Here is a 23,871-nt window from a genome sequence, read left to right on the forward strand (position 1 = left end):
ATGCACGGCTTGGTTTGTGACGGACGCCACGTCAAGCGGCACAAAGCAGATCCAGTTCGTCGGAATTTAGAGACAGAAACAGCAACCAAGAATCCAGTCAAATTTCAAAATAAAAAACACCCTCTTGACTGTAAAAACAGACAATTTAACTATATAGCCTACAAGGTAGAAGTACATAAACCAAGGAAATGACCAAATCGAGCAGCTCTGCTTCGAAATTACTTCCGGTGGGGTATGAAGCCATGTAGTAAACAGACCAAAACAGCATTGTGGCCACAACATCACATCACAGAGCAAGGGGGTAAACATTCCCTGAGAGTGAAGTACAATTCAGACTGTTACAAAATACAAGTGCTTCACCATTCGTCATTTTATCATTTGACTTCTGTCGCCAGACAACAGATGAACTTAAATTAGCGTCATTAAATTCACCCAGACAGGCTAAACTCCGTGCACCATCCTTAAACTGTTATTATGCAGTTGCAGGAAGGTTACAGAAAGGAGGAGAGATTCACTGTTATGTCTCAACCGTGACCCAATAACAACAGTTTGCTCTCACTATCCTCGGGGGGGAGTTCTGTTCTATTTGGGGTAAATTCCCTTCGTTACAAATTACCGACTAAAGCTCGGGAATCATCTCTGACTATTGCAGAGGCATGACGCTGGCTGGACTGTACAGTGTCGCAGGGCTGCAGGGGCTGGGCTTGCGAATGTGTGGATGCTACTGCTGGAAGCACTGGCAGCTTCTGAAACTACAAGGGTGAAATCATGACTCAGGAGCGTGTCATGCTCTCTGATGTGCGGCTGTGCTGTTGAGAGGGAGCGTACAGTATTAGATCTTAGATTCTCAATTAACTGATCGAGAGAAGAAGAGTTTGTTATTGTGCGTGTGTATTCTTCTGAAAGAAACACACTGCTGCATTATTTTTTGATAGAAGCAGTGTACTGGTAGCCTGAGACAAAACAGTCAACATTTACTACTGCATGGCTAACAACATTACTCATTCGTGCATGCATAAACATTAAATGGCTGCAGAGGGCTGGGGTGGAGTGAGTGAGTGAGATGATGCGAGAGAGGAAGACAGAGAGAGGCGACATACACTTCCTGAAGCAAGAGCATGAAGGATATAGCTGATTATGGCACAATACAAAATCTAATATATCTAATCTAATAAGCTTACATTCACGGCATTATTGCCCGTACACCAGCATATGAATAAGTCATTACTAAAACTGCCTTTAACTGATCCAACAATAGACTCCTGGAGAACCTGGAGTTCAGAACGACATTATCTGCAGCAAGAACAAGCAGCCACTCGATTCGTGATTAGTTGGGATGTACTGGGACCGCTGTGACATGTTTGGCTGTGCACTCATTAATAAAGATGGTGTACCAAAAAAAAAAAAAGTGAGCTGAAGCATGTGAACCGGACAGACGGTCAGACTGGCCCTGGAGTGATGCAGTGCTGGACTGAACTGCAGCGCTGCCTGCTACAAAAATCTCCGATATTGTTGAATATATTCAATTATTAAAAAGCACACCGCCTGAAATCATTTTTGACCCGGATTTGATTTGTCCTTGATTTGTATTTTCGGACAGTATTGTCAAGACAAGAGCACAGTCACATTATTTCGTAATGCAGTTATTTTGTATAACTTCCTCCCTCTGCACAAAGCACAAGGAAGCTAAAGTCCTTTCTTTTTCAACAGTGTCAGCCAAACAGCGCAATGGGGCCAAAAATATTCATCCTGTACCGAGGAGGGATGCTGGCTACCAATCTGCCTCGCCCCGGCCAATAGTGCACGAGTGAATCACGAGGTGGGTGACCCTCCTTCCCTTGTCATCGTCCTCCCGGGTCAAATCGGGTCGCGTTGAAGCTAGGGGCATGCTGATGGCGCACACCCACATGGCCAGACATAAGATTTGGAGGATGGGGACAGAAATGAGGGAGGAAGGGAGGGAGGAAAGAGAGAAAAACAAAGTGCAGCGGGGAAGAAAAAAAAAGATGCAAATGGCGAGTATGAAGCAGATGGGTCTGTCTGGCTTTTGTAAAAATGCATCCCTTCAAATTCTTTTACAAATTTTGAGTAAAAAAAACTAAACAAACTTCAATAATTATATTCTAACTGTTATATCTGCATAATAAATATGGCCTGATTTTTGTTTTTGCAGCTGAAAAGCAGCAGAAATACCTCGCTGCATTACACAAATCAAATCCCATTAACACAACGCCCTATCCTCCTTCCAATTTATGTCTGTCACGTTGCTGTTTTGTTACTTGTTTGTTCGCTGTCATCTTCTTATCCATCTGTTTGTCTTTGGTCCCACATGTTATTGTTTTGTTTTTTTTTAAGTTAGCATGGTGCCACGTCTGTTTGACGGCATTTGAATGATGTTTCTTTATGTTTTTTTTAAATTGTATTTGAGCGTCCTGTCCTACACTACACCTGATAATCAGCTGAATATCTGTAAGAGCATTACAACACATTTTCTATTTCCATAGTCTACCTTTTTTTTTAGACCTTGATGTCATGACTGCAATTGTAGATGAGAAACAATTCATTATTATGAAAAAAAACACACTACTGTATAGCAATTGTTCAAAATAACAATATGTAAAACAGCTGTGTGTAGTCATTTATTTTGTAACTCCCATGCTCATCTTCTTCACATCATTATAAAAGATGTGGAAGATCTGCCCACATACTTTGCGAGACTTTTCAGACCTCTACTGAAACTGCCGTATTTACAGAAATGCTAATCAACGCGCGGCGTTCCACTATAAAAATAAACCCAATAATAATAATGTGAAAGTAAAAATAAGAGGGAGGCAGAAAAAACAAGGAGAGGCAGAGAGACAGACAGATGGTTTATGGGAGGCAGTGGCAGACAGAACAGAGAAAGATGGACTGTGTGACTAAATCAACTACAAAGTTAACATGTACAGAGGTGGAACGCAGAGAGGTCAGAGGAGTAGGCAGGCACTGTATGAGTAGCACAGGGATGAGCCATAGTCATTGTGTTGCCTTATATAAGGACAGCGAGTTGACCTCTCCATGTGCTCCATCAGCGCCGTCCTTAACCCTACTTAAACCGCATAAGCACGCAGATACATTGCAATGCATGAAGAGACACACACACACAAACACTCGAGACTCTCATGCATCGTCAAAGCAGATGCACACAAACGCACTGGGTGAGTGTGAGTGAGTGAGTGAGTGGGTGTAGCAGTGAGTCACTAAGAAGCGCAGACATCTTTCCCTCACTCGTGTTTTACGATGGGCTCGTCCTGCTGCACACGAGAGAGAGAGAGAGAGAAAACGGAGAAAGAGAGCCAAAAAAAAACAAAAAAAGGGGGTGGGGGGTGTGAATAGGAGAGAGATAGAGAAGAAAAAGCTGACTCCAACTCCCAAGCTCAAAATAACTCACATCTGAAGATGTGCCACAGCGGTAACAGCGGGGAGGAGTGGAAACAAAATGACAGGAAAGGGAGGGAGGGGAGTGCGGAAGTTTTGTGCCCTATGCTTCGCACCATTGGTCAACCAATCTGTTAGTCTGAGCACAATTAGTATAGTCATGAGAGGGGAGGGTGTGTGTGTGTGTGTGTGTGTGTGTGTGTGTGTGGTGTTAAAAGGAACCAGAGGAGATGGCAGAAGGAGCAGAGGGGCTTGGCAGGAGCAGTCACAGTTCATCAGTGCACTGGTACATCGCATCTGGCCTTAGTACCCCCGAACAGTGTACACACACACACACACACACACACATATACACACAGATGCACCCTGCGCACAAACATAAATGGCCTCGCTTGCAGAATGCACGGTCAAACGGCGCAGACACATCCAGACAGACAGAGATAATAATGACAACTGGCACAAGAAAATCCCCACAGACCTCTAGAGAAAATGCAACACACTCACACACACATACACACAGACACACACAATTGTCACAATACCACAAGTTTGTTTTCTCTGGAGATTTCCTGGGAGGTTCATAGATAGGCTACAGAGCTAACATACACACACCTGGAGTCTCGCTATGTACACACACACACCATCGCAACATGTCTGTGTAATCCATGTTTGTGCGGTATGTGCACATGCTGACGCCAATTTCCAAGATGTTTCCTGACACAGGCTAATGCGGCTTAACCACGCATGTCTGTGTGTGTATGTATGCGTATGTGTATGTGTGTGTGTGTGTGTGTGTGTGTGTGTGTGTAAGCTGTGCTACAAACCGTGACGATGTCTTTGTGTCTGTCTGCTGCACTGTAAGCAAGAAAGCTAGCTCACTCGTGACAGTGTTAGTCAACGTGATGTCAGTGTGTGTGTAGAGCTTCTGGCTGAGAGATACCTGCTGTGACCTCTCACTTGCCTGACCCGAAGCTAGGAATCACCCCCTGCTGCTTACAGCCTCAAAGAAATCACCGCATGTGTGCGTCTTCCTTGTGCACTTGTAGACTTTTTTATTTAGGCGAGGTGGAGTTAGAAAATCCTACACGCTGTTGTCCAGGAAAGTGTAGGCTGGAAAGTGTTTCTTCTTTACAAAACACTTTGGCAGGTGAACGCCAATGTTTGGGAGGAGCTGAACGATAAATCTGATTGCATTTCAAAATAGTTTACACGTGAGTAATGGACGATTACAATGTCCAGAATGGTGTCCAATGTGAACTACTGTATTTGCATCTGTAAAGGAGTGCAGACAGGGCATGAAATCAGTTCCTCACATGCCTAATTTAGCGATCAGACACGAGCCCAGCTGGCAAATCAGACCAGACGTACAATTCTCGGGTTCCAAGCAAGAGTATAAAATAATATTTGGTTAAGATATCAAGAAGAATTTCAGTGCTTCTCTTGTCAGTTGCCTTTTATTCTACCTTACAGACCAAGGGCTCATCACAACTCTGCATTGCTGCCATAGCGACAACACTCAAAGCTGAGCCAACAGCATTACAGACAGGCAGGCAGGCAGAAAGGCAGACAGCTCTTTAGCTCACAGACAGAAATAACTAGCTAACAAACCACGAACAAACCTTATCAAAACACAAAATGCAGCCACAGTTTTTTTTTTATATAACACCGCCTCCAAAAGAAGACCGTCTGTTACATACAGCTATAGAAAGAACTGGCTGACATGACTGACAGACATATTTTAATTTAAATTATAAAAAGGCCCCTGCATACTTCCTTTGATTTCACTCCAGTCTTAAATACCTTACTATCTTAACTTATTATAATATAAGTGATGCACTTGTGAAATAGTTTGTAACAAAATCTACATCATATGAACATACTTAATCTTACTTATCAAGTAAATTTGACCAAGATCTTCCTAGTTCAGGATGGATATTATATTGTTACCAGGTCTGTAATATTTTAGCCAAGACACCATAAATTAAAATCTACTAGCCCAGTGAGCAGCTACCCAGACACACATGGTTTCATCATCTGCGGGGCATTTACATAAAAAATTTGACACACGACCTCACGGGAGCCATTAAATATACATGAAGTGCAAGAACTAACAATAACACTGTGCCAATATAACACCGATACAATACACACAAACATTCACATCTGGGCCCACTCTACAAGGCGCCCCCCAGTAACATACGACAGTGTAATGAAGCACAAAACACATACTGTTGAAGCATCTGGTGCAGGCGAAGACGGAACGACAGACAAAATACAGACAGGCACGGAAAGACCAAATGAGATGGAAAAAATAAGAAGACGAGAGAGAGGCAGGAAAGTTCGTCAGGATGAGAAAAGTGGGAGAAAGAATCTCCCAAAAAACGGGAAGGAGAAGGCCGGACTCTGTGTAAGAGCTCGTGTAAGAAACAAGAGAAGGCAGAATGACAAAATGGAGAGATATTTTTGCCCACAAGCTTGTTACAAACACAAAAAGAGCTAAGCAGAATAAAAAACACACACACGAAGGGTAACGGTGCAGGTCAGCAATCTGACCACAGTGTGCACACCCAGAGGGGAAGAACGGCAGGAGAGAGTGACTGTGAGAGGAGAGAACAGAAGGAAGGAGGGAGGCAGAGAAAGGAACAAAGCAGTCTCTTAATGATGTGAGGCACTAATGACATCCGGGGGAGACGAAGATGTGGACGGAGGGAAAGGCTGGAGAATGAAAAACAAGAGGACAAGGGGAAAAGATAGGGGAGAGTAAACCATAAAATAAAAGAAACAAGTAGAGAGATGGAGCCAAAATAACAAAACAAACAAAACAGAGAAAGTAAATGGCCGACATTCCACAATGTGACCTTTATAAGCGTCTCCTAAAAAGACCCGCTCGGTCTCACACCTCTTTGAGCAGGCAAATGTGAAAAATGACTCGCTCGGAAATAGATATTATAGTAAACAGAGTGTCAAATAGAGGAACGGTTGTCAAACAGCCTCAGACATGTTCAACAAAAGGGAGAGAAGGGTTTCACTGGAGATACGGAAGTCTCGCTCTGACAAAAAAAAAAATGACTGCTGTTGTGACACCAGAACTTTCTAATTAAAAAAAGGGGAGTCGTGTTTTTCGACATCACGAGCCTGTTATTCACAGAATGATGGCATGCCATCAGCGGCATGCCATGGGTAATTTAGAAATAAAAACTGATCTTCTAAAGAAAAATAAATAAATAATAAAATACATAATGTTTTGAAATGAGACCTTTTGGAATAATAAGCTATTTGAGTTTCAAATGTGCAGTGGTGAAAAAATAGCTTCATTTCAACCAGTGAATTCCTTGATTATCAGAGTCTGGGAAGGTTGGTGGCAGCACATTAGTGTGTGTGTGTGTGTGTGTGTGTGTGTGTGTGTGTGTGTGTGTGTGTGTGTTTTCCCCCAGGCACTACCTATCGTGTGGATAAATATACGTCTCCCCCTGTTGCGACTAGGTGTAAGCGTGTATATGTGTAGGTTTATGTTTTCACAGTCTTGAAGTGATTCTGAGGAAAAATGGGGGAGTGTAGAGGGGAAAGATACAAAAAAAAAAAAAATTGATCTGTCTCACTCTGCAGTGCTGCAACCACTGGGTGTGTGCAAGTGTCTCGCTGCGTTTACATGTGCCCCAACTGCAGGGGCGCCACCAAGTGGTCAAATCTATTCCCACGGTCATGTAGAGAGAGATGAGACTTATGTGTAAAGGAGAAGAGGCCACACCAGAGAGAGAGTGAGAGAGGGGGATGGATTAATATTCAGGAATGCGTGGAGGGAGATGTAAACAGCTTGTGTTTGACTTCAAATAAAAATAAACCAACTCTGTCAAGACATCCGAGACAGAAGTGACGTGAGTCGTCTCTGTGGAGCTTCTAATTAATTGGCTGGGCATGCAAGACCACAAGCACACCCACATATAAACACATTCAGTCACACACACACAGACAGGTTTGTTTGTACCTCTCCCTCAATTCTGGGGGGCCGGATGCTGGACAGGTGGATGGTCTTGTTTTCACCGGAGTTCATCTTGACCACCATGGCATCAGCGTTGACCACCTGCATTACCTGAAGGGACAAATGAAGAGAGGAGATGAAATGAGTGAAAAAAATAATAAAAAATGCTGGGAAGGCATAAGGCATCACAAAGAAGACAAGAAACTCAATTAATTTAAGGGTCCAAAAAACAAAATCCTTAAGGGGGGGAAAGAAATTACAGGAGGAGTGTTGGAGTAAAAAAAAGACTGGCATTGCATTTTGCGCAGATAGACTGAAAGAAAGATGGGAAGTGAAGGAGCAGGTAAAGGATAAATGGAGAGGAAGAGATCTATTCAAAGGCGGAAGGAGAGTGACAGTGCAGATCGTGTGCTGTCACGAGCGAGAGGCACCAAGAGCGAGGTAAGAAGGAGTGATCTTTGAGTGACTGAGTAAGTAAAGCGAGCTAAGTCGTCCCAGCAGGCCAGCGGGGTTTGGAGGACAGAGCGAGGACGTTGTGCTATCTGGGGGATTGGCACCAGAGAGAAGGGAGGGAGGAAGAGGGAGACAGAGTGCAAGAGAAAGAGCTTTAAAACATAAACATCCTGTTAAAGATAGAGTGGTGGAGGCTTTGTACGGCCCTCTGCCCAACAACTAGCTGGCAGCACTTTGTTCTGGAGACCTTTACAACTGTAACTAAAGACACAGACTAATTTATGTTTGGCATTTAAATGTTATTTCTTTGTAGCAAAAAGAGCAAGCACAGTTTATACAAGGTACTGTGTGAATGTCGTAAGCTGCAGCTGTTAAATTACAGTTCATAGGAGTATTAGTCTAGTATACAGCGACCGCACTGGTTCCCTATGTAACAAAAACACTTCTGGGTAATATACAAAAACTCTGGATTCATCTCATGTCACGAATCATAATGGTGTGGAATAAATATTTGTAACTCATCAACTCAGTCTACGTATGTGCCTTTTGTCCTCCCCGGGCAAGAAGACAGATTGGGGGTATAATGTGACTGAGATGGAGGAGGCATCCAAACCCAGAGCCTTTAAGTAGGCCGCTCGCAAGAGACAGAGAAATCAATCGCCCTACACATGTTGCCACCCACACGTGCATTAAATGGCCTCATCATCACTCAAACTGTGGTTCACATGTAGGCTGTGCTCAAGTCCGAACAAAACAAAAAAAAAAAAAGTGAGGGATGCAGGACCGTGTGGGTGTTTGTGTGCCTGACTGTGTGGTGGAAAAACAAAACAACCAAAAAAAATAATAATAATATGAAGACCGAGTTGAACCTTTTTGATAGCGTGCATGGCAAACACGGCATCCAGGTGTAGTTGGCACTTCGGGACATTCATTATTCCATGAAAACAAATCAGCTATTGCATTTGCCACCAGAGAACAGAAATTAGACCAGCCCACATGCTAAATAGGCTGCCCACAACAGCAGCCAAAATACATCATATACTAATCACTGAGCTGAGTGGGAGAGATACGGAGACATAGGGAGCAGGAGGGAGAGAGACAGAGAAGGGGGAGAGGTGCAATGAGTAAGTGCGAGGGGGGGAGCGTGCATGCACACGGCCACATGGACGCGGGCGCACGCACCAGCCTACGCGGATTCACGGCGTAACAAGGTCATTTTGTGGCCTGCCCAAGTAAATAAAGTGCAAAAAAGAGAGAGAGGGAGAGAGAATTGTGGCAGGAGCAGAAGAAAATGGATCAGCGTTTACTGGCTAATTATCGGCCGGGAGGAGGCGTGATGAGAGAGGCGAAGGAGGACAGATCAACGCGCGTGGAGACACGAGGAACGGGAAGACTGAGCGAGCCAGAAAGATGGGAGTGTAATCTCTCTGCAAATATCACAAGAGCAGAGACGGAGAGTAAAAGATGGAGAGCAGATAGGAAAATAGAGCAAAAAAAAAAAAGTCTTTGCAAAGTAGCTGCCATGAGGGTCGAGTGAGCAGGCAGAGAAGACAAATAGGCGGGCAGCATGACTCACTGGTCTAAATCTGATCAGTCCAGAGGTGGGGATCTACTGCCACCCTCTGTCCACGGCGGACACGACATCTGCAGTGGTCATAGCCAAAAAGGAGGATCTTGGCTACCGTCAGGGACTGTTGTTGGTTGTCAGTGGAATCCATTAGTTTGTTTTAACCACGGGGCCACGCAAGGGCTTAGCCAGGGCTTCGATCATTACTCACGTCAGATCATTAGTCTCGCAAAAGCAGCACCTATGGCAGTGTTTCAGATCTGCTGCCAATGGAGATTATTTGTCACCCAGATTACATGGTCTCAAATAAACTAGTGGCGTTTTCGATGCTCGGGGAAACACCTTCAGCTGGCATGTAGCCCCTGGGTGCCGCAGATTTTAAATAAAATAAAATTTTAAAAAAGGGAGAGGGGTGGCTGATGAATATTTAAGTGCTTTGTGAGGATATTATCCTGGGACAGTGCAGATAATCCACAGAGACTTTTTGACCTGACCGCTTGACGTATTTTAACTGGGGCACGAACCAATATACCCTTTTCTCATCATCTTCCCCAAAAGTGACTTTTTAATTTCTTTAAAAAGAAGCCGCCCGACCTTGTAACTGTTCTGTCTTACGCATTTTAACTAGGACATACAGCATACTAACAGCCTATAAGAGGCCATCGTGTCATCTCTTCCCCTCTTAAGGTACTATTCTCCCTCTATCCAACATGACCTTCAATTGCTATGCACGACACATCAAAGAGCACTTCTCTTCAAGTGTTTTCTTACTCCAAACATAAGCCGGGGAAATCCAGTTATACGTGGCTGCTGGTGCTGTCTAGTGCTGGCCACCAAAAGCTGCAAGACACTTAAATAAAATTGATCATATACATGCAAGTACTCTGCAAGTCAAGAGAATAATCAGCAGTGGAGAATCATGAAAACCAAAGGTAACACCGGTCAAAGAAAGCAGTGCAGAACAGCACTAACCCACAGTTACTCTTCATATAGCCTTCATTACAAATAAACACTAGTTTGACATTTTAACTGGATTCTTTTGGTCGATCTAAAAGCAACAGTGTCCCTGACAAGCTAGTGATGAGAGGCTGGTGAAGGGGTTTACACCACGTCACCTTTTATATCCGTCACCTCACAGGACGGTGGTCCCCCCCCTGAGAGAGGAGGGGAAGCTGAAAAGGAAAGGAGGGGAGAAGAAGACTATTGGGACATGGCCTACATCCGCTTCTCCGGTCCCGGCAGAGGTGAGGGAGGAGAGAGGCGAGACAGTCGAAAAAAAAAGGAAGATGCGTCAGCAAGATTGACTTGTGGGGATTGGACCTGCTCTGCTCTCCTCACTCCATCCATCGCTCAGATAATAAGAAGTGAAAAGTCGAGTGGATGAGAAGAGGGGCGGAGTGTGCGATGATGGGATTGATGGATAGATGTGTCCCTGGGAGAGTCGGTGCATTGCAGTATTAGGTGCCGACAAATGTCACGGGGACGAGAATGGAGGGACGATGACAGGCCTGAGTAACCTTAGACTGTACAATATGTGCTTTGCTGTGAAATGGCTCAAGCAGTTGCAGGGTCAGCGTGGCGTTTTGGGATCAGAACAGACTGTTAACGAAAAGCTTTAGAAGCCTTTGACCCCATTTCGTTCAAGCGTGGTAAGATCATATTATTTACAGAAAATGCTTCTATTTTAACCGAATAATCTACTATATAAGGTAATAATCTGGAGAAGGCTTTTGCCCAGGGCATGGAGTCCCAGGAGCTGCTGATGTCTTTGACTAACACAGCAACAGATGACATGAAAGCCTCCACCGTGGCTCTTGCGGTTGCAAAAGAGGACAGAAGATGAGTCCTGCAGAGATCAAAAAAGTGTACCGAGGTTTAACTGGAGGCATCAACAGTGCAGTAAAGAGAGGACATGTATAGCCCCATGGATCTTGATTAGATGGGGGGTTTTTTCTGACTTTCACTCTCATGTCTTTTCATCCTTATTCAACTCACTTTCAATTCCTTCTCTGTTTTTTTTGCCATCTTTCTGCTTCTTTTCCAACCCCCTCCTGAGCTCACCTCAACGTTCTCTCATTCTCCCCCACTGCCAACATCCAACCCTCTTTTATTGTGGAGGGGTTCAGAGAGCATCTCCACTGATAATATAAATGTTTTATCCCTTCTCTACCCTCTTGTCTCTGAGTAAGGGAAAAATATATATATATACGTACACATAGTTTCTGGCTTTTGGCACCTTCTTTATGCGTGTGCAGTTTATCAAATTCTTTCTGTAAGTAAATTGTCAAAGAAACACCTTTTATATCTAACCCTCAGGCTAGCCGTGAATTTTTCAGAGTGTTAAAGGTTCAGGGTCTGGAGGGAACAGACAGACAAAAGTCAAACTTTTTTTCTCCATTCATAAAGAAATATATATATCAACTGAAGGGTAGAGTGGGGCACAACTAGGCATTGCTTTACTATGTTAAGGCTACAACTTAGACGCTATAATATGTCATCGCATAGTAAGACTGTATCGCTAAAATGTATCAAGGAGTCCATCTCACTTGATTTGAACTAATGTGTGCTGACAACTGGGAGGTAGGCACTCCCCTTGTACTAGATATTAAGGACACCTCTTTTTTCCCCTGAGGCCCTGGCCAATAACCTCCAAAGCTAATATCTCTAGTTCTTGGCTTTTGGGGGTCGTTCTGTGCTGCTGCTATAGCACACGCCAGCGATTTGGCCCTAATTTGACTGGGGAGTGCTTCAAGGTTGCTGTTAAGCATTCCTTCCAGTACCTTTAGTGAAGGGATTTTTTTTTTATTTTTTAAATTCAGCGGGGGTTGCAAATGTGAAAATAAGAGGCGTCAGGGGGATAAAATTCGTTAGAAGCCTCAAAGTGGCTCTGCTTTTGCTGCAGTTCTGAGAGAAAATTGGAATCGCCGCAGTAGACATCAAATGGTGGAAGCAACCAGCCTTCCCCTTAGCACCGAAGCCAAGTTTTATTCAAGCCGGATAATGTCTACATGTCAGAGAGAAAGTTTTATACCTTAGTCATGACTTTTCTCTGTGGTTTTGAAAGATAAGGACTTTCAGCGATGATCCAAATTGACAGATATTATGTTAGGGGTCAAAGACGTAACATAATTCATCAATGAGACACTTCAGGACCTCACCTTGGCTACGAATTGCCTGTCCTTCTGGTCCAAGTTGGCTGTGGGTGCCACGTAGTCCTTCCAGATTCGAACCTTGCGCTCTTTAGCAGATCTGGCCAAGAACAAAAATCACATTATAGTCATTAGTGGTAGTCCTCAATGTCAGACAAATATTAGGATATAAAGGGCTTAATCGAGTGACTAAAAATTGCCCGTTCGGCCGTAAAAAGCTACAAAAGCTCATTAAAGTGAGAAAATTCCGACTTAATAAGCTCACAGTTATTGCTGCAATGACTGTACTCGACTGAGTATTTTCAATACCTCAAGGCATGTACTTTCTTTATAAAGCAGTCATTTCCAGCTAAATTCGAAATGTTCCCTCTCTAGTTTTTAGTATCTTTAAGACCCTGGCTGTTTTGAAAAAGATCTAAAGCAACAAAGAACAAAAACGTTTGAGTCTGCAGCTGCGTACCTTTCAGCAGCTCGGAGTTTCTCAGCTCCCTGGGTGTAGACGGCCATAGACCAGTCCACGCAGCGAGCAAAGCCTTCCTTCAACAGGAGTTCTGTTATGTTGCCGTTCTGGAAGGGAAAAAGAACAATTAATGAAGTGTAAGCCTGAATTTCACAAACACACACACACACCACCACAAAGCTTGTTTCCCGTGTCTTTACCGGGTGAAGGATGGTTCCCAGTATGATCTGGTTTGGGCAGCTCTCCAGAATGATCTGAACGTCTCTCTGCAGGAGACGGGATTCGGTGAAGAATTTGGCCTCTGCTGCGAACGGCTCTGGTGTCTCTGCACCATCCGCTTCCCGCTTGAACGTGGGACACTGGAGGGAAGGAAAAACACACATTGACACTGACGCTTCAATCGATATGTATTTTCGCAAACAAATGTGAAATGCAATGCGATGTGTCCAATCGCCGTTGCAACAGAAGCACACGACTGCTATTCCCAGCAGTCAACCAGTGCCTCTAGGTGGGTTATATTTTCCGCACATACTCTCATGATATAATCAGTTTTTTTTCTGTGTATTACTGTTATCCGCTTTTTCCACCGACGTCACCTTGGTGTATATGTTATCTGTATTCTCCTTAGAGTGTGGCAAAACACCAGACATAAGCACAACAGGCACAACAAGCAAACAGGCCTTTGAACGACGAGACAAAGAACACCTTGAAATGGATGTAATATCTTCAAGTGGGAGATGAAAAAGATTAGTTATCTTGAGTGGCCCACTGGCAAAGCTGGGCCTGGTGAAAGAGATTGATGGGGGAAATTTAGCGGAGCGGATATGACAGCGGTGGAACAAACACAGACGTAGAGAAGTGACGAAAAATGAGCTGTAACTCTTTTAATGTCTCTCTTTAATATGTACATCCATAACAAGACGTGACAGACTACCTTAAAATACTTTATTAATAGTATTTGTGACAGTAAAGTGAAGGAAGACACGGGGCGTGGAGGAAACTGTCAAAACGCGTCCAATTGATCTACATGTGGTTGGCCATTTGTGCATATGTTGTTTTTTTTACTCAGATATTTACTGAAACAAACTCTCAAAGAAAAATAAATGGGCTCGGCAGCTCACATTTCAACATACATATAAGTGAGTGGTGGTTACCTTAACTCCAGACAGCATGACAGTGACCAGGTAGTGGTCCGGGAGCAGCAAGGCACGAACAACACTGCCGTCACGCACATGCTCGATGATAGCTGGAGGGAGGAAGGGGCAGAATGTTAAAAGCGTTTGAGGGAGAGAAAGGGGTTGAATTACGATGACCAAACTGACATCGAGCTCTTGGATTAGACTTGGCTGGACAAAGCTTACACTTACCTCTGAAGCACTATAGGTCATATTGAAAAATGTAGGGGGGAGGACTGAATGATTAAGCAGCCAGGGTGAAACCTGATAACTGATTCCTCCCCCTCAAGGTTGACCGGGCAGACCACTGAATATCTGAATTTATTTCATTTAATTTAATCCTGGGAAGATCGCCACGGCACGCATTTTCAGCGAGGCCTTGCCCGACATTTATTGAACTCAAAACAATAACACCTGCAATCTTCTAAAAAACAAGCAGTGTTTTACTGGGCAGTTGAAGTGAAGTGTGTGGCTAAGGGGTCACTCTGTGGTACTCCTCAAAGAGGAGAAAATCGTGGCCTCCTTTGTAGACTGTGTACTACTGCAGGCTCAAATATGAGAGAGGTTGCTGCGTCCTTCCTCGCAGCATAAAAATCCATTAATTTTGGTTACAAATAATTACGTTTTTGCAAAAGAAATGTTAAAACCACGTCCCCTGCAACATATTCCACTACTACCACTGTCAGTATGCAGAGTATCTTCAAAACTAATTCGCCAAAATACAGCTTACAGCCAAGTTAACATTTATTTAGCTGTAATTTGGCCAAAATATAAATATTTAGAAGATACTGTGCCTGAGGATGGATGTGGAGCAATGCTTTGATACTTTTTCTACATTTTAAAACAGCATACACTGACCATAGCCACTGTTCTCGGAAAATAAGGCTATATCTCAAGTGTTTTTACAGCCACTTTAAGGTAAAATACCTGATACTTGAAAAGATCCATTATGTCACTTCAAAGTTTCGACTGTGCTATATGCAACATATCAAGGTTTTAGACAAGGTCAATATATTTGGAAAGCTTTTGAGGTATTAAATTGTATTTTTCTCTAAAAATCATATCACTCAAACGTTGGTCCTAACCTCTAAAGTAGGCTACTTCAAGAAAGTGGACAGGATGTGAGTCACCTGTGTGAAAGACATTTCACGCCTCAATGCTATTCTGAGGACGGGTTCTCTCAGTCGCTATACGCCTTCTCTCTGTGAATAACTTACGTCTATACGTGTACGCGTTGTGTGTCTGTTGGCAAAAGCAGATGAGTGAAATTGGTGTTCGGATTTTGAAGCACGGCAAATCAGCGCACATTAAAAAAGGGGGGGGCTTCGGCTGGATTGCTGCCTTACAATTTTAAAAACAACCCTGACTCTCTCTCATGAATGGTAAGAACAAGAAATAAAAGAATGAAACAGCCTTCCCTCTGTTCATCTTCTCCATTCAATTAAAGGGTAGTGAAATGAGCTGAGCCACTGTTAACGGCAGCCAGCTGGAAATGAATTGAGTGGCACATTACAGCTCTGTTAGGGTCAGAGATGAGAGAGTGGAGGAATGAGCCGGTGAACGGTGATATAACGCGTGCCATTACACGGCCTGAAGTGGATATCTTCAACCAGGATGGATGATTTCCGACAGCCTGAGAATGTGGCTTTTATGGGGAAATGGAGGCTTAAATGTGGTATTGTGTGTTTTTACATGCCATGTGTCTTTGTTTCCCTGGCCAAAGCTTTCTCTGTACGAGTGTGACAGCGTGGATGCTTGCATGCCTCTGGCGAGCTCATTACCGTTGATAGGTTTCTGGTGCAACGAGTCAACGAAGTTGCGGGGATTCTCTATGGTGTACTTCATGTCGCGGATGGTGTGTGTGCCGCCGCCCTCGCTCCACTGGCCCTTCTTGGAAGCCTTTGCCTGGTCCTCCAATTCACAGAGTCTGGCCTGCTCTGGACTGGGGACACAGAAGAAAAGAAAGAAGTTTAATACACGATGAATTAGAAAGGAGCACAAACTCTGGACGAGGGATCAAATCAATGTGCTATTCACTGTGTTCGTGGTAAATACAAGTTGGCTGTACGGTCTTCTTTCAACATGGTCATTTGACTTTAACGAGTAGCTGCTGCCGACAAATACAAAAAGGCTGTAAATGTGGCAAATCATTTCCTTTCTTTCCAGGCCATCTCTTTTATAAGAACTGAAGGTTGAACACTTTCAGACGGGCACTTCACTTCTGATTTCATTTTAACAGACTGCCACATTTTAAAAAATGAATTTTACTGCATAAAATAAGAAACCAACATGAAATCTCCCGAGCAGCTTTATTAATTTTACTTCAATTAATTAGTTAAGTAGCATGAAATCTGGCCTACTACTGAAACCTGCAGCTGAATGAAACCGATATTGAAACTTTCACAGATGCTGATCCTTTTTCCAGCTTTCAAAATGGAAAACACTGTTAAAGAACACTGCTGCAATAAAGCTGTGCTACGTCCAGTTAAAATATTGCTATTAACTAGGTTACAAACACATCTAAAAGATCAGAAGGTCTTTGAATGCAATAAAACTACTTTAACAACCTGCTTGAAAAATATATATACATTAACGCCGCTAGCTGGGCCTGTTAACAAGTTGCAATTAGTTTCACACCAGGCAGAAAGAAGTAGTCACCGTAAAGAGCAGAAAGGTTTTGATTGTAGAGCTGCACTCCGTGTTAACTTCAACATGTTCTAATTGCTTTTCTCCAGGCTGTGTTAAAACATGGACTACCCTCGTCCTAACAGGCAAATATTAGCACTACAACAACTACAATTACAACAACGTGTGGCCAGTTATGTTGCAATGCAATGCATCACATTACAGGCGCAGTTGTAGCTTTTCAGTGCAACAACAACTGTCATCGGTTGTTCACTTCAACGCGCACAACAAGTGCTCATTAAAAGCAAGAGGACTGTATAAGTAAGGGTTTGGTCGGGCTCCAGCTTTGCTGAATTAAGTGCTGCATTAAAGTGCTGTTCCTGACAAACTGCACTGTTGTTTTCAGTGGCAACCAGCTGATGACCCGATTATAACTGCTTAAAAAATGTATCCGAGCATTTTGCGAAGAGACAATAACAGTGTGTGACAGCTCCTTCAAAGGCTACCACGCAGCTGGCTACAAACGCCACAATTAATTCCACGCTGGCTTCCTAAATTGTGCAGCCTAATGCTTTTTGAGGGCCCCTTGTACAACGTTAATTATTCATTACTTCAAATGGCCAACAGGCTTTTGTTTTTCTAAGAAGTAAAGGCTGCCCGATTGATATGGGAGTAGCGATTGTGACTCGAGCTTGGAAAGGCAACGAAGTGGGTCTCAATTAAAATGTCACACACATAAATACACATGTAGCCTGTTCTCCAGCTGCGCGCTCCTAATTGGGCTTCTGGACTGGTGCCCAAAAGCCGCCAAGTTCTCTTTCCCCTCTACAGTGATTTAGCCACAAACTTCAAATCGAATTGAAACAGTTTTCTTGCTTACTGAGCAACAACAGTGAAACTTTCTGTGGAGAGTCAATTGTGTTTAAGCTACTTAGAATTTAAGCGGTAAACAGGAGCGGAAAGCAACAAAGATAGAGAGGGAGAAACTAACAATGCAATCAAGGGGAAGCGGACATTGAAAAGCCACGGGAATAAATGGAAAGCAACTCACAAGCGGAGATTGGGAAAGATATAGAAAAAGCTTCATGTGTGGAGGCCGATGATAGTGAACTTAGCCATGTTTCCAAACAGGCCGGTTTTCTTTTAAGATCAGCGACTACTTCCAACACACATTGCTTCGAATCAAAACAGATATTGATGTGGAAAAAGTGTAATAGTAAGCAAGACTACTGGAGAAACAAAGGGCCAAGAAAAGAAAAAAAAAAAACTTTCCAATTCCCTTATATTTGAACTCACTGTAGGCTACATCTTTCATCTCGGTGTGGCTCCCATGTGCAACTAAAAATACTTTAAATAGACGAAATGTTGAACCTTGGCGAGCCGTTTTATAGCTCCCTGTTGTCTTTGTACAGTTTTTAAAAAAGAGAGGATGAAGGAAGTCATGTTCCCTAGTGTGCTTCACTAGGTGGAAGGGTTCCACTACTAGTGAGCACAGTTCATCCCCCAGACGTTTACACCCGTCAACCAGCACTCCTCTGTGGCTCCAGTTTAAAAAGGAGCAATGGGAAGGGGGATTATAAAGTTATTATAATGTAGTTCCCTTCTGCTCTGGTGGGTGGGCGTTCTAAAAACTCAATCAGTCAACCCCACCTCCCTCTTGCCTGTGGTTTTAATTTTTCAAAAAGGAAAGTGTAATGCTGTGGAATATGACCAATTTTCAGGCTCTAGCCACCTCAGTGATTAGATAAAGCTTTTTAAAGAAAAGAGGTCTGACTGAGTGACGGAGACCGAGTCGCAAGACTGAGTCGGGGAGATTGATGAATGCGTCTGTACCAATGACTGTATGGCTCAGCACCAAGGACAGCATTTTTTATGCCTGATCAAGTTCAAGTGAAACTCGGTGAAATGATTGAACCTCCAACGGCAGAAAAAAAAAAAAAAAACAACGAATTTTGTGACTTGAATAAATGTAAATCTATCTGACACAGACAGCAGCAATATGTATGAAGAACTCATTTTGACAGAAATTTACATAACTATAATTTAACATTTAAATGTGTGCTGCTTTTGTGCCATTTTCCAGATCTGAACTCTAATTAAAAAGGACCAAAAGCTGAATTCATTTGCACAAAATTAGGTAAGTACCACTACCCAAAAAAAAAAGCCATTTATGTGTAAAAAGATGTGTGCTGTGTTCATGATACACGATTGTTACATATATTATCATTTTGCTAAATTAACCAAATAATAAATATGGATAAGACACAGGAATCTGCATATTTAACATTTAGCACCCAAACATAGCGTTCAGTCCAAGTTGTGGTCCATTTTGCGTGGGTATGTGTGAGTGTGTGTGATTTGTGTGTTCATTCTTGCTCTAATAAACCCATGAAAACCAGCCCTGGACAACTGTGCCTCAGCCTGCTCTGGTGCACTGCAGAGCACTTGCCGCGGCCGTTCAGTTTCTGAACACGTTTATCCGCACTGTCCAAAGCCATCATCATTATAATAACCCCGATAATTATGATCGCATCATTGTTAAGTGTGATCAGCGTGGCCAGTCACGAGGGGTAATGACATCGGAGGCTAGTGCTCTGAGGGGAAAAACTGAGGCTTGAAGTCCTCTCACTGAGTAATGGGCTTCCCCTTTGGTCAAATGATGCCAGCGTACACACTTAAAGCATCGTTTACATTAGCGCTCGTTCTGGGCCATTGCACAGAGATGCTCGAAATGGGTCATTAGTGGCAAAATATTCACATCATCTCTGTTCATGTTGGAAGATACAAACGTAGCAGCATGAGTCAAATTGCTTGTAATGTGTGTAATGTACAAATACTGCCACCGGGGGGGATATACACTACTTTGTCATATAGCGCCGGGTGTGCAAGTGTATTTAGGGGATTACTGTGTAAGGGCAATGTGGCAGAAAAGGGTTTCAGAGGGAGATCATCGTAGCAGCAGGGTAATACTGCCACCATCTGGGACACCATGGCTCTATGGACTCACAGACATCTCTCTGCAGATCTACCAGAGCTGTCCTGCTACAAGCTTGAGCAAGCAGAAGATTACATTATGTTGCCAATTTTTTTTTTTTGTCTCCTTCTTCTGTGAAACAAAGCGCAAAGTTGCAAACCAAAACCAGCTTGGACATTCAAAATGATTTCAACACTCACTGAGCAAACTAATGTGAAAGGAAAGCATTTATGATATCAGTCTCACTCAAGGTCAGTCACGCTATAGTGACCGATTATGGACTCATAACAAATATAAACGCGTACGACAGAATCTGATATCCCAAAGAGAAACTGTGACACGTGGTACGCTGACATATTGCTTGTGATATTGTATTAAAATATGTCAGCACACAGAATTTCATTTAAATCTTACTTGTTCCCTCTGATTCCTTCCCTGCGGACTGTGGCAAGGCCCTCGTTCACCAAAGACTCAGCAATGTTCTCGCCGGCTGTGTCTAAAATGAGAGGACGGGGGAGAAAACAACCAATCAAACACCTCAGAAAAAGTCAAACTCATCTTTTTGTTGACCAGTATGGTTGCAAGTTTGTGTCAGGTAATTTGATTGGACAAGAGGACAATCATGAGTGGCTGTAGCAACATTTAACTGTACAAAAATCACAGTGCTGTCCCATCAAACTATTTGAAAAATAGCACATTAAACAAAGTCTAATACTATTTAAGCACAGAACTGTTGAATTTCCACATCACAGGTGTGTTCAATTCACATGTTAACATTTATGGTCTGACTATTGAGCGACAGTCCACTCACCTCTCCCCAGGTAGACCATGCCGTACTCCCTGCCCAAGCTAGTCTTGATTTCCACAGTGAAGCACACTTCTTTGCCGATTAGCTTCTTGCGCAGGAACTCTCTGGCTTGGAAGGCCCATGGCTGCAATACAGACAGGAATATTATGTACACTTGAGTTGATCAAAGAACAAAGTACAAACAACTAGGGTGCATTTTGAGATAGAATTAAACAACCAGTAGAGACATACTAGTGCAAAATAAAACAATCTTTCCATTTTAAATCAATACACTTGATTTTTCAGACAAAATTACAGATGATCAAAGTTGGTGGCCTTCAATGTAAAAACTAATAAAAAATGCTTTTTAATATGATATTGATTGATGATATTTTCTTAGTCAAAGCAAACTGTCTGTCAGCAGATTCAAATGGGTTTTTCAAGGCCAAATTAGAAATGTATTCTAAACTAAAAAAATCAGACATTTCAGTCTTGTTTAAGCAAAAGCAGACAGCAGTACCGTCTGGCTGTGAGAAATAAATTGATGGACTTTTCAAAGGCGTGATAAGAAAATGTCAAATCACACCAGTGGGATCTTAAAGCTTTGAGTTCGATTGAGAATTGAAATGTTTATCTCTAGGCTACATCATCATTTATATAATCAGGCATGCTCTGAATACTAATTCATATATAAATCGTGGTACAACTGCTCGCCCGATGGAAATGAGGACAGCAAAGCCATGTTCTGCGCACAACAGCATTCACCCATCCAAACTGGAATGTCACTGTTTTGTGCTGCAGGGCCTTCTTAGCAGGACCTTGCTCTGCCTTTGCCAAACACACACACACAAACATAAACAAATAAACAAACAAACGAGCACAATGGAACAGAGCCGCTCACCTCATCGGGGGTGTCCTTGGGCTCGGGCTGGCCCTGAGCGGCTCGGCGGGCCATGGCCCCAGCTCGGATATTACTGAGATTGATCTGACGCTCCGGGGGTGGGCCACCTCGAGGCTGGCCCCGAACAATGATGGCACAGCCTGACAAGACCTGGAGGGAAGACAATAAAAGCTGTCCGTTAGGGGAGATAAAGTCAACAGTCAAAGTATTGCCCACTGTTGCATTTGGCAAATACAGATAAAATCGTCAAACACTGTCGTCTGGATTCTTTACAAAAGAGAAAAAAAAGTAATTACCAGACAGATACACTCTGTTACATTCAGCAAACTGTGTTCTTTCTATTTGCATTGCAGCAAACCGCCAATTGCATTTTAAACTGGTCTAACACAAACAAACACATGAGGTATGCAAATAAGGAAATCAGTGTATTGAATTACATCCGAGCTCATGCGTTAAGCCCGCTTGTGTGGCTACGAATCAGCTGCCAATTCATACGACAGTAGCAAAAGTCTTAAAAACACGTTACAGGAGCCTGGAAAACTGAAACGCAACTTCACACTGCACGTTGCCATGGCGACAGTCCGTCATTCAAACGCAAGGTGAGATCACGCCATCTGATAACGTAGCTAAATACAAAAAGGGGGGAAAAAAAAAAAAGATAACCTACTCTTGGGTTTGACGACCATGGCATTTACACGAATCTGAGCAAACACTTTTTATCTGCGGACTCTCCGGTGTGTCTGTGGCGGAGCATCACTGGGGGCTGTTGATCTAAGATGTGGTGCTAGATAAGTCTTTCATCAAATCGCCACTATCTGACTCGGTTCCTCCAAGTATAGGCTGAGCAGAGTGGTAGTTTTGTCATTTTTGTACACTGACCAGGCATCGGGGGAAAAGAAAAAAAAAGGCAAAGGGGTACAACTCCACCCCCATTCTCTGTTTACAAAAGGGCCAAGTTCCACTTAGCGCGATACAGCCTTGCTTGGCTCTCTGATCCCCCTTTCTCAAGGGACTGTATTAGATCAGGGCAATTTACAAAGACTCTACTATATTAAATATAAATTGATATATACCGCGTGCACAGTAAATCAAAGAATGGTGTAACAGATCGGGTGAAAGTTAAGCGTTAATTACCTCCCACTTAAAATTATACTAATCCAACTTCGCAGGCTCCGCTGCACTTAAGGGACGTTATAATTAGTCCTTCTCACAAAAGGCCTCAATTCCTTTGGTAATAAACCCACAAGAGTGCAACCTAGTCACACAAGTGCCTACCTGTTTACAACAGTTACCGCACGTCTAAAAAAAACAGCCCTTCTTCAAACGCACAGGGTGCACAGGTGTGATTATGTGATCGAATACATGTTGATGTCTAACTTTATATCTAAAACAATCCAACATACACAACAGGATCAACCTGTTTAGTCCAGTTTGATTCATGTTGGAGTAGACTGGATATACTATCATGGCGTTTCTTGATATACCTCACTGTGTATACTGTAAATACTGTCCATACTGCCATACGTATATTTATACTGATAATTCTGTTTACATTACACTGTGCCATATTGCCACAAGGATGTCTTTAGCTTGTATATATTTTTAGGTGTGTATATTATATGTCATGTTTATGCTGTTTGCACGGGATAAGAGGGAAACGAAATTTTGGTACTCATTGTAGTACAGCATTGACACTAAAGTTCACTTGATAACATTGAAAAATATATATATATGCTAACTTTATCTACATGAGTAAAGGTTAACTTGTGCTCAAGTGCAAAGTCAAAAGCTAAAAAAGCAACATGTGGACGAGGAGACTTCACACAAGCCGGGATGAATGGGGAAAATATGGGGGGGCAAGAAAAAGGCTGGAGCTACGTGTCAGTTTCCCGTGGTTGGGTTTGAAACAGCTCACAGAGGAAATGCCCTGTGTGTCCTGTTACTTGAACGCAGGCTTTTGATTAACCAGCTTTGATTCCCAAACGTTTAATGAAGGGTGAAATATGACACAGCAGCATTTATAAGTAGTAGGAGGAGGAAAGAGAGAGGGGGGACAAAAATGAAACAAGAGAGAGACGCTTTTGGTGTTAGCCTTTGGTGCTAAGTTTTGAGGGGAAAGCACACGAATGCAGCACATGTGGCCAGTTGGATAAATTCATTTATTTATTTTTTTATTGTGTGTAAAGACCTTTAACTTTTCTCCACAGAAGAAAAAGAAACACTTTACCGGGCAGCAAAACCGCTACTAGTGAGCTAACGGTTAGCTGGCCGTTAGCTGGGAAACTAAACATCTGTTAGCTCACAAGTTACCCAACGACATTATTTCGTTTAAAGTCAGTTCGGTTGCTAGGACACGTGAATCAAATCCACATCAGCACGGTTTA

General features: G+C 42.9%; 2 protein-coding genes across 2 annotated transcripts in view; one reads left to right on the forward strand and one right to left on the reverse strand.

The window, feature by feature from the left end:
* The window catches only part of LOC104928802 (E3 ubiquitin-protein ligase TRIM38), an 899,066-nt gene that overhangs the window by 545,662 nt on the left and 329,533 nt on the right, over positions 1-23,871 (forward strand). The gene's annotated exons all lie outside the window — the stretch shown is intronic.
* The window catches only part of snd1 (staphylococcal nuclease and tudor domain containing 1), a 159,661-nt gene that overhangs the window by 135,104 nt on the left and 686 nt on the right, over positions 1-23,871 (reverse strand). Inside the window, exons 2-10 of the mRNA XM_019273145.2 lie at positions 21,488-21,637; positions 20,611-20,731; positions 20,214-20,295; positions 15,982-16,142; positions 14,180-14,271; positions 13,226-13,384; positions 13,026-13,132; positions 12,575-12,665; positions 7,403-7,507 (exon numbers count right to left, since the gene is read on the reverse strand). Of these exons, the coding sequence (XP_019128690.2) occupies positions 7,403-7,507; positions 12,575-12,665; positions 13,026-13,132; positions 13,226-13,384; positions 14,180-14,271; positions 15,982-16,142; positions 20,214-20,295; positions 20,611-20,731; positions 21,488-21,637 (1,068 nt within the window). The remainder of the gene's footprint in view (positions 1-7,402; positions 7,508-12,574; positions 12,666-13,025; positions 13,133-13,225; positions 13,385-14,179; positions 14,272-15,981; positions 16,143-20,213; positions 20,296-20,610; positions 20,732-21,487; positions 21,638-23,871) is intronic.

This window comes from Larimichthys crocea, chromosome XX (assembly GCF_000972845.2).
Source record: "Larimichthys crocea isolate SSNF chromosome XX, L_crocea_2.0, whole genome shotgun sequence".
In the NCBI taxonomy this organism is placed as follows: Eukaryota; Metazoa; Chordata; class Actinopteri; family Sciaenidae; genus Larimichthys; species Larimichthys crocea.